The 12,108-nt window shown below is 34.5% G+C and overlaps 1 protein-coding gene across 1 annotated transcript; it reads left to right on the plus strand.

Moving 5' to 3' along the window:
* The first annotated feature begins 2,327 nt into the window (after positions 1 to 2,327).
* Positions 2,328 to 5,924, plus strand: LOC118054858 (G-type lectin S-receptor-like serine/threonine-protein kinase At4g27290). Its single transcript, XM_035066623.2, has 7 exons — positions 2,328 to 3,653; positions 3,777 to 3,899; positions 4,263 to 4,411; positions 4,500 to 4,710; positions 4,853 to 5,090; positions 5,182 to 5,332; positions 5,409 to 5,924. Exons 1-7 carry the CDS (start codon positions 2,351 to 2,353, stop codon positions 5,712 to 5,714), a joined length of 2,481 nt encoding a protein of 826 aa, XP_034922514.1. The 5' UTR covers positions 2,328 to 2,350; the 3' UTR covers positions 5,715 to 5,924.
* The last annotated feature ends 6,184 nt before the right edge of the window (positions 5,925 to 12,108 follow it).

Below are 12,108 nucleotides of genomic sequence, written 5' to 3' on the forward strand. Positions count from 1 at the left end.
CCAAATGGACCAAACTATAAATTCATAAGCATGCTAAAATTTCACCCATAAAACCATCCTCAATTCTTTCCAGAACGACACATGGACCAAGCTATAATTTTTTAAAGTTCAGGGACTAAAATGTAAGTTCCCAAAATTAAAGGACCAAACTGAATATATTCCAAATCAATTATCAAACTGAGATCCATTATCCTTAACCTCATAATAACACTGTCCAGAATCCCAAAAGACATATCAGGGATCAAATGATAATTTTTCAAAGTTTAGGGACTAAACTGTAATTTTCATAAATCAAGAACCAAAATAAGATTTTGCCATCTTCAACCTCAAGACCACTCTGTCTAGATTTTACAGTAAGGTTAAAATAGATTTCTTAACCCATAAAAAAATCAATTTAAGCAAATCAACTCACAAATCGTTATTTCTAACAACATACTCAAAATCAACCACTTAACATAAAACCCCTAATAATCATAAATTAATCTTAACAACATAAACTTCAAATCCATATAAACCCTAATCTCTCTCTTTTTTAATCCTTCAATGAACAAATCATAACCAAAAGTAACATGAGAGAGAGAATCACTTACTTGCTACTTCCACCTTTCTTAAACCTGAAAAACTCAAGATCATAAACTGAAATCCTTGGTTTGATAAGGAGAGGGTTATGACGGCCATAAGAATTAGAAAAGAGAAAAGTAATTCCCTTGCAACTTTTCCTTATATACCTGGGTTAACTTAAGTTGGGTTTGAGATGACTTAAGCTTGGGTTTGAGCCAAAATTTTGGGTCTTACATCAATGTTGCTTAAATGGAATGGAAAATATCATAAACAAAGATGCAAAATAATGAAAGAGTTCTGATCTAAACAAAAAAAAAATCTAAATTAGCTAGGAAAATATGATAAATCCCAAACAATAACTTTTAGTTCTTATTGAAGGCTTTATTTATATCAAATAGCTATGAAATTTTAATCTTCTAGAAAACATGATTTTTAAAATCTACAAGCAAAAATTTCAACATGAGCTAATAGTTAGATTAAAATTTATGCTCGTTAGCATAAGGATGTGTGTTTGCCCAGAATCTCTTGCATTAGAAAGTCTACTTTGTGGACAAGATTTAAAATGAATGTTTAGCATTTCAACCCATAGGCCGAAATGGCTGGAGACTGTATCGTTTTAATCCCCACATCCATGATTTTGTATCAGAATTAATCATATTTTCCTTATAACAGGTGGGATGGTAGAATATATTACCTTTGTTCATTAGCATTTTTGAAAGAGAATGCTAAAATGCTATTCAAGCACTACTCCCAAAGCTGCCCTGTTCCGTAGCAGAGGATGCAGATCTCAGCTCACAGGCAATTCTGGTCCAGATGGTGTGTAAACTATTAAAAAGCACGATCGTTCAATGTGAACTCTGATAGGGGATATATTGACCAACATCATCAGGTTTTCTTTTTCAATATTTTACAATAATTAGCGGACAGAATGGAAAGTTTCTTTTGGAATAATTCTTTAGAAAGACCTGAGGTCGCCATGGAGGAGTAGACAAGGCAGTCTATTGCTTTTAGTTAAGTTGAAAATGCATCCTTTTCTTTTAGGAAAGTTTCTTTTGGAATAATTCTTTAGAAAGACCTGAGGCCGCTGTGGAGGAGTAGACAAGCCAGTCTATTGCTTGTAGTTAAGTTGTGAATGCAACCTTTTTTTAGGTAAGTTTTGGATATTCAGCATCTTTTAAAGAAAGTGTAAACTTGAATAAATATTCAAAAGAATTAAAAACATTTGATTTCTTGTTGTAATGAACTCCACTGTTATTAATTGTTATTCTAGCAAATCCGTCATGTGACTGGTTTGGTCTTCTTGAACCATTTCCTGTAACAATTTCTCCAACTGTTCAAAAAATTACACCACACAACCAGGCAATGGTTAAAAAGTTAGTGTATGACAGATTGTAGGGATAAGTAGAATCTAGCAATGGCAATCATCACTTCAGCAAATATTAGACATTGTTTTGAGTGGATGGGGGCTTAAATTCGTGGGATTACCACTGAATCACGTCTCAGTCATAGTAAATAATAGCTGTTGACGACATCACCAACCACGTACTGTTACTAGATTTGTCGAATTATTAAAGCTAAAAGCTGTGGGATCTGTTGTGGAAAAAAAAGGTTAGTGGATGTTGCAATCTATCAAATCTGCCGTGCTTTTCATGAAACACACATATGAAAAGTCAAGGCTTTATCATCAAAGCCTATTTAATTGATCCTAGTTCAATCATGTAGTGAAAAGTCTATATATATAAATCTTGAGCTTGCAAGCACAATACACATATGAGCTCTCTATGATTGGATGGATATCCTTCCACATACAGTTTTCTGTACTATCCTTTCACTTACACTTTTCAATATTTCCTTCCTTATTTTCCAATTAAAATTCTCCACTGCTCTTGACACCATTGCTCCATCACAATCTCTAAGTGATGGCAAAACCTTGGTTTCTAGAGAAGGAAGCTTTGAACTGGGTTTTTTTAGCCCTGGAATTTCTAAGAATCGTTACTTGGGAATTTGGTACAAAAATATCCCAGTTAGAACAGTTCTTTGGGTTGCAAACCGGCGGAATCCAGTTGAAGATTCCTCTGGCTTGTTGACCATAGACAATACTGCCAATCTTTTGCTTGTTAGCAACCGCAACGTTGTTGTTTGGTCATCAAACTCAACAATAATAGCCAAGAGTCCAATAGTACTGCAGCTCCTGGATTCTGGTAATCTTGTCTTAAGAGATGAAAAAAGTGACTCTGGAAGATACCTGTGGCAAAGTTTTGATCATCCATCGGATACACTGATTCCAGGAATGAAGCTTGGCTGGGATTTAAGGACCGGACTTGAAAGGCGCCTATCATCCTGGAGGAGCTCAGATGATCCATCTCCCGGAGACTTAACTTGGGGGATTAAACGACAAGATAACCCTGAGACAATTATCTGGAGAGGATCACAACAGTACTTCAGGAGTGGCCCCTGGACAGGCGTTGCATTCACAGGTGCTCCAGAACTAGTCCAAAACCCAGTTTTTAAGTTAAATTTTGTCTCAAGTGAGGATGAAGTATATTTATCCTACAACCTCAAAAATATATCAGCATTCTCCAGGATAGTTGTAAATCAGACTACCAATTATCGTGAAGCCTACACATGGAATGAAGCAACCCAAACTTGGGTCCTCTATGCTTCTGTGCCAAGAGACTCCTGCGACAATTATGCCCTTTGTGGTGCCAATGGAAATTGCATCATTAATGACTTGCCAATTTGTCGATGTTTAAAAAAATTCAAGCCTAAATCACTAGAGAAATGGAACTTAATGGATTGGTCTGATGGGTGCGTGCGCAATAAACCATTGAACTGCCAGAAGGGAGATGGATTCGTGAAATATCCGGGGCTGAAATGGCCTGATGCTACTCATTCTTGGCTAAACAAGAGTATGAATCTCAAGGAATGCAGAGCTAAATGTTTACAGAACTGTTCCTGTATGGCATACAGTAATTCAGATGTTAGAGGAGGCGGCAGTGGCTGCATAATTTGGTATGGTGACCTGATAGATATTAGACAGTTTCCAGCTGGAGGTCAGGAACTATACATTCGCATGAATCCTTCAGAATCAGGTATATGCTAAACATTTTTTTTTTTCAATCCATGAGTACCTAGATGCAGCATAATTTCCTTGTTTATAGCTTCTTTAATTACTTGTGATGTATCTTTATTCTAACAATAGTGCACTTTCTTAGAGGCAAAAGCTGAGCCTGCCGTAAAGATTGCGGTGATAGTTTCAACAGTCATTGCCATGGTCTCACTCTCCGGGCTGCTCGTGTTCTGCTATTGCATTTGCAAACGAAAGGAAAAGTGCAGAGGTAAAGTTACTGGTACATTTCTCTAAAAGAATGGCCATCCTGTTTATCATAAAGTTCTCAAAAAGTCTGTAGTTCGTGGAAAAGTATAGCTTTAAGCCATTAACTATTGTCCACTCATTATGACTGTAGCTTTAGCAAGTATATGATCATCTCTAGTGGAAGCTTTGGATACTTGTCATGATTGCTTGGATACTTGTTATGATTAAATGTAGAAAATAATATAAATTATATTTTAAAATTTTATATAATAATTTAAATTATTAAATTGAAATAATTCTTTGATATAATATCATAATCATAATAATAAAACTGTCAAAAGTTTAAATTTTACCATCTCATGTCCTCCTTTTTCCGAGAGAGCAGAAATGGACCAGCAAAATGATCAGACAACTGATGGAGAGAATGAAGACTTGGAGCTACCACATTTTGAGTTCGCTAAAATAGTCAATGCAACCAACAACTTTTCAATAAAAAACAAATTAGGTCAGGGAGGTTTTGGACCTGTCTACAAGGTATGCCTTTTAATGTACAAGAACAGTAACGAGCTAGGGTTTTGTTCAGAAAAGAAAAGGCATGCATTTTATTGGTGTGATTTTGTAGGGTACACTTGAAGATGGACAAGAAATTGCTGTGAAGAGGTTATCAACGAGCTCCGGACAAGGATCAAAAGAGTTCAAAAATGAAGTTATACTGATTAGCAAGCTACAGCACCGAAATCTTGTAAAGCTTCTTGGATGTAGCATTCAAAGAGAGGAAAGACTTCTGGTGTATGAATATATGCCCAACAAAAGCCTGGACTCTTTCCTTTTTGGTTCGGATCTCTCATAACCTTACAAAATTTTAGCTGGCTTGCTGTTACTAATAAGAATGAGTCGTGGCTCATGATAGAATAAGTCTTCTGTTTTGAGCTTCCAAGTAGCATGCATGACGTATATATGATTACATCTTACCAGATCAGACAAAAAGTAAACTGTTAGACTGGTCTCAGCGGTTCAACATTATCTGCGGGATCGCCAGGGGGCTTCTGTATCTTCATCAAGATTCTAGATTGAGGATTATACATAGAGATCTGAAATCAAGTAACGTTTTACTTGACAAGGACATGAACCCAAAAATTTCTGATTTCGGTTTGGCTAGAACTTTCGGAGGCGATCAGACAGAAGGAAACACAAATAGAGTAGTTGGCACCTAGTAAGTATTCACTTTTCATGCTCTTTCTTTAAGGCCTTTACGATATTTGCCAGATAGTACTCATCTGCCTTTTTTTAATGTCGTTCTGTAGTGGTTATATGGCACCAGAATATGCTACTGATGGACTCTTCTCAGTGAAATCTGATGTCTTTAGCTATGGTATCATGTTGCTAGAGATAGTAACTGGAAAGAAAAGTAGAGGGTTTTACCATCCAGATAAAACCCTAAGCCTCATAGGATATGTAAGTATCCAGGGTTAAATTTCCTTATGACATTCAATCATTTTAGCGGTTAATGATGAGGTTTCAAATGATCTAGGCATGGAGATTGTGGAAAGAAGGCAAAACATTAGAATTGGTTGATGGATTGGCCGAAGAGTCATGGAATCTATCAGAAGTCATGAAATGTATCCACATTAGCCTGTTATGTGTTCAACAATACCCTGAGGATAGACCAAGCATGGCCTCGGTGGTTTTGATGTTAGGTGGAGAGAGGACATTGCCAAAGCCAAAAGAACCAGGCTTCTTTAAGGATAGAGGTCCGGTTGAAGCATCTTCTTCATCCAGCAAGGTGGAATCATCTTCAACCAATGAAATTTCAACCTCAGTCTTGGAACCTCGGTAGTGACTTTGTGATTGTCAGTTGCTGTAATTCTAGTTTGGATTTGTGAATGGAATGGGTCTGCTCTATATCGTGTTTTTGACATTACTACTGGTTGTAGATATTGCTTCCTTTAACAGCAATTAAAAAAAAAAAAGATAGAGTAGACTAAAAAAAACAGTCACATGTAGATAAAATATAATGTTTCTCACGTATTTTACATAATTTTATCCTGGTGTCATGCATTTATTGATATAGTTTAAGGGTGATGGTAGAGTAAATCTACCTAATAATTTTTCAATATTTGAGTGTGGAAAACTATAAGAAAATGAAAGAAAGGTTACTAAACAGATAAAAATCTGAAATGTGGTTGCTTTATTGTTCATAGTAATTTTATATGGAGAGACAGTAATATTCTTAGACTTTATTTGTTTTTACATTTTAAAAGAATTTAAAAAAAAAAAATTAATTTTTTTCTTTATTTTAAATTAATATTTTTTATTGTTTTAAGATTATTTTGATAGGTTAATGATAAAAATAATTTTTAAAAAATAAAAAATAATATATATTATTTTAATATATTTTTAAATAAAAAACACTTTAAAAAATAATCGCAATAACACTTTCAAATATATGTTTAGTAAATGCTTTATTGTTCATAGAAATCTAAAAATAAAGCCGACAGAAAAATCTAAATCCAAAACAAAATTCACCAGCAATTAACTTCCAGTATTTATTGTATTTTACCGTATGAATGCCTGTGATTCTTCTTCATTAAAAAAAAAAAAAAAGGTTGTGAGATGAAATTATTGTGCATCACTCTTTTACAATTTATTATTGATTGGAATAATAATGTTTTTTGTTTTCAATTTATTTTTTCAGCCATTAAACCCTTTGGTTGCAAAACTGATGGCCAATTATTTCTTTTTTGTTGATTAGAAAAAAGAAAAGAAAGAAAGAACAAGTACTAATATAAAAAAATATAAAAATTGTGATGGAAGGTCACCGTGTTTAGGTGGCGTGTGGGCCTTTCACCGGACTCTGAAGGGGTCTTCGCGGGTGCCGTCGAAATCTTCTCAATGATGCCTTTCTATTAGGGCGACGCGTGTACTGAGGAGAGGTCAGGTGGAGCGCCAACAATCATTTCTTCTTTTCATTATTTTCCTCTCTCTTTTCATTGGTTTTCACACATCCCTCTCTCCATATCAGAAAAGGAGAGCATTTAAGGCAAGACTGGTGAAAACACAAATAACAACCACGTGGAAGCGTTCAAGGGAAATCAATATTCATAAGAACACTTTTGTTGAAGTCTCTAGACTCACTATCCATGATTCCATCGCCTTGTAATACGGCAACCCTAGCTGCCATTTATAACAAAGTTTTGAAACGAATGTTCAAAATCTAAGTATTAAAGCTAAGATTTTATATTTTTTTAAAAAAATTATTAATTTGAGTTCCATAAATCTTAGGATCACTAAAAACTTACATGGCCCACTAACTTTATAACCTTTAGAATTAGTCGAGATACATATAAGTTGACTCGAACACTCATATTTAATAATAATAATAATAAATAATAATAATTGTCCAAGTTTCAGAGAATTTTCACCAGCCTTTACGAATGCAAAGAAAAGTAAGAGTGCAATAAACAAAATTTTGTTGCCTTGGGACAGCAATGAATCCTTGTTAACTGTCGGTCTTCTTCATCGATAAAAAATCATCAATTTCATTTCTTTACGACATCCTTAAATCCTGAGATTCTAATAAATGGTGGGCCACTAGGAAGAAATGAAGGTAATCAGTTGCTATCTATCAACACTCAACAGTGACCTTCCTTAGTGTGTCTCGTTTTCCAATTCAAAGTTCATGTTTCCCGAGTCTTCTTCTTCTTCTTCTTCTTCTTCTTTTTTATAACAATCGAGAGAGATTTTATTGATACAACAAGATTATCGTTAAGCCAATGGAAAGCTAACTAATGAAAACTGAAGTGAAGGAATACGAAGGTGATGAAAAGAGGAAGATAGAAGATTAAATTCCAAAACTTATATATAAAGCAAAATTACGGCTGGAAGAAATATAACCTGTTACTTGTTTGTCCATTGGAGGATTCCATCTGGGCCTCTAATCAAATTCATACACACGTTGATTTGAGAAAGATTCATCATAAACATAAGCATTTTAGGCCACGGAATAACCTAAAAAAATATATAAGGGATAGATTTTGGCTCTAGCTTGATTGGGGTGCACGGTTGGGTAAGTGGGAAACATAGACAACCAAAAGTTTTATGATAATTTGGCTGACACCCAAACAAAAGCCTCAAAAGGAGGGATATTGTGAATTAGAAGTGTGGGGTAAGTGGTTAATGACGTCAATAGTAGTTTGAAAGGGATGTGGCCAGTAGGAATGGGAAGAGAGGCCTAAGGGAGTATAGTTATACCGGTTTCAACAAGGTGAATAATCCCGTTATGAGAAAGACATTTTATGGGCTTTTGAAAAAGTTTTCCAGTAAATTATTAAATTGACGGAAAGTGCAACTTTCACCAATTTTTTAAGCCATTACCAAAAAATCAATAAATATAAATGAAAATATTTAGGGAATATTTTTGTTTGTAAATTATCGATGGATTTTATTGATGAAAATATTCCCTTAATATATACCGAGAAAAGTACAGTGAAAAAAAAATTTAAAATAAAGCAAAATATAGTGATGACGTGTCATTTATACCAACATAATTTTTTTATGTACTCATTGTGTTTTTTATACTATGTTTAAGGATGAAGTTACAAAAAAAAATATTAAATATTATTATTTTTAAATATTCTGTCGGTAAATTCCATTTAAATTTTTGTTTCGCACTAAAAATTTCAAAAACCCCTCCGAATTTTTTTATTTCATTCGTGATTCTATTGGTAAAATAGTAAATTGTTAATAGTAAAAAATGCATTCATTACCAGTGCGTTGGAATTTGCAGCCCATCGGTGATTCCGTTGGAAACCTGCAACTTAGTCAGTAAAAGCATTCAGTGCCAACACATTGTAATTCACAGTCCGTTGGAGATTTCATTGGAAATATGAAAACTTTAATTGCTATCACCGATAAGTGAAGGGAACAGTTTCCTTTGCCTATGGAATATACCGATGGAAATAGACCTTTTGTATAGCCATGTGTAATTTGTTCCATGATCAGTGTAGGATAGAAGGGGAACAATTCCCTTCACCTATGGAATATACCAATGGAAACAAACCGTTGGTTTACCCATTTGTAATTTGTTCCACGAACAGTGCCAAGAAGAAGGGGAATAATTCCTTTCGCCTATAGAATATACTGACAAAAACAAACCATCGATATACCCGTTTGTAATTTGTTTCAAGAATAGTGCCAGAGAGAAGGGGAACAACTCAGAAAAATATTCAAGTCCTCAACGTCAACATCACCAAAACTATTTTTGGTGATGTGAAAATTTAAATTTTTTTCCAAGTCAATCGATGTAGCAACTCAATATGGATCAATTAACTCACTAACTTGAAAGACATCATCTCTCATATTTGATTCATCGTTCTCATCTTGAACAATCTTGACACAACCTTTAGGTTTGGTTTTTTAATACGAATAACCAATCAACTCTTGAACAATCATTTTTAAAGGAAGGGGTATATGTGTAATAAATTTGCTGGCATTGCTTGGCGAAAATAAATACATCGTTGACGTTGTAGAGTCTAGCTTTTGAATTAATTTTGACCAAACCATGATAGGGATCTACTCTGATTCCTATATCAGTGGTGTTATACCAATAACATTTGAATAAAAATACTTTATCTTCTTGCTATGATATTGTAATTCAATTACTTTTTCTAATTTCTCATAATAGTCAACTTTAAACTCATTAAAAGTCGATCTCTTAACACAAATCTGGCCATTTTTTTCAGTATCAAATACGTGTCCATTAACAAAATACTCATTGTAGCATTTCACCTTTTTTTAGGACCCAAACTTAGTAAAGACAATGTAACACTAGCATTGCCTCCCAATTTATAAACTTGATACATAAAGTATAACAATGAATAGTGAACGAGAAATGTGTAATTAAATTCTGTATCCTAATAGATAATGATAATTAAACAGTACTTACATTGTGTTTTGAACCATATGAAAAATTATTTATCTTGTAATTGAAAGATTTTAGATGCGGTTAGTTGTGAGTTTTTAGACATTAAATATTGACGATGTTGCTTACTGTCGCAAGTCAAAATCCACGCGGCGTTCGATGGCGATTTTTTTGCTTGTTTTGCTTTTTATTATTTCTTTGGAGTCGCCACCTAGTATTATGGTCACTAGGAACCCTAACTGGTTTTTCAGAGATTCTAAAGCAAGGGACTGGTTGCGTAAAGGGAAGGTATTAGCACCCCTAGTACGCCCTACCTAAGGTAAGCTACTTGGTGTTTGATTTTCTTTATAATTGCTACGGTGTTGATGTTTTGTAATCCCATTAATTTTCCTAAGTTTGATTCAAACTAAATTTATTAGGATAGAAATCCAGGAGATTCCATGTGCTTCGAAAGCTCATTTTTCCCTTAGTATTTCAAGAGTTTTGTGACTCGTAAATCACAAGGAGGAGGGACAAAAATTTAGAAATCTAAGGAAATTCAAGGCGCTTTAAAAGTCTATTTTTGTCTTAATGTTTCATACTCTCAAGGCTCATAAACTGTGGAGTAAAATTGAAATGCCCTGGATTATAATCAAGGCTTCTTTCAATGATGTTTGATGACTTATTATTCCTAGAAAATTATTTTGGATATTTACCACTTAGGGTTTCTTTATCCAAATATTAACAGTGAATAATAACAAGTTATTCCCAATAATATTTTGGATATTCATCCCTTTGAGATTTTTTTATCCAAACATTAACAGTGAATAATAAATGAATTCCCCCTAAAATAAGATTTTTGTACTTTTTTGAATGTTGGCCAATATCCTTTGGAGTTTTACAAACATGTTGTAAAATCCAGAAATGCAAGAAAATAATTTTTTTGTTGTGTTTAAGAAATCCATGCGAAAACAAATTTTTGAAAGTTCAAATATTTGTTAAGACATTAAAAAAAACATGTTAGGGTATTGGCCGTATGCAACACACAAAAACATTTTTTTTATATTTTTTTGTAAAAAAAAAAAAAACACAAGCATCACAGTTAATCGCAATTAAAGACAAGAAACCATGTGAATATATTCTCAAAGTTTGAAAGACTTACCTGCGAGGCAGCGGCTAGAGGCGAAGTGTGTGGGGACAATGTGTGGCTATTGTGGTTTGGAGGTTAGCTCTTGATTTGTTTGGTTGGCGGCAGGGAAAAAAGAGTGCAGGGGAGCTTTGTCGGTTGAAAGGAGAAGGAAGAGGGCTTCCTTGGGCGGTGGCTCCTTTTTTTCAAAGGAGGGTGTGCAGCCGGCTGGCTTAAAAGGTTTCCTTCCCTTCCTTGGTTTGCCCTTTTCCTTTCACTTGGCAAATAATTAAAATTGAGTCTCCAATACACATTTATCTTTATGATGTTTAGCTCTAATGTAACCTCCAAAATCGAGAATGCAAGCTTCATACTCAGTTGTGTTGTTAGTACACCCAAATTGCAACTTAACTAAAATCGGATACTGTTTCTTATTAGGAAATATTAGCACTGCCCCCACTCTATTACCACAACACCATCAACGTACATAATCCACCAATCTGATTTCCTTTCCTCGACTGAAGGCATATCTTTATCAGAAAAATCAAATTTTAACGGCTTATAATCTTTCCATAGCATGGTCAACTAGGTGATCGGCGATGACATTCATAGCTTTCATTGTCATATATACTATGTCGTACTCAGCTAGTAGAACTTGTCATTTTACAATTCAGCTTGATAGATAGGGGTGGTTTTAGTAGGTACTGTTTGATTTTCGTGAAAGCTTCTTCACACTCTTATTCCAAATTCCAAGATTCTTCTTCCTTAACAATTGAAGATGAGGTCATAAGTCGTGGTTAATTGGAATATAAACTGAGCAATGTAATTCAACCTTCCCAAGAAACTCCTTACATCCTTTCTCAGTCTTGGGAGTTGGCATAGATTGAATAACCTTTACTTAACCAGGGTCCACTTCTATCCCTTTGTCACTCATCATAAATCCCAACAACTTCCTAGATTTCACCCCGAATGAACACCTTGCATGGTTAAGCCTCAACTTTGTACCTCCTTCGTTTTTTCAAATAATTCCTTCAATATTTGGACATGATTTTCTCCCTCTCTAGATCATGTCATCCACATATACTTTAACCTCCTTTTGCATCATGTTGTGTAATAAAGTTACCATGGCCCTTTGGTAGGTGGCCCCAACGTTCTTTAACCCAAATGGCATGACTTTATAGTAAAAGGTTCCTCATGGTGTTACAA

The sequence above is a fragment of the Populus alba genome, chromosome 1, assembly GCF_005239225.2.
Source record: "Populus alba chromosome 1, ASM523922v2, whole genome shotgun sequence".
Classification (NCBI taxonomy): domain Eukaryota; kingdom Viridiplantae; phylum Streptophyta; class Magnoliopsida; order Malpighiales; family Salicaceae; genus Populus; species Populus alba.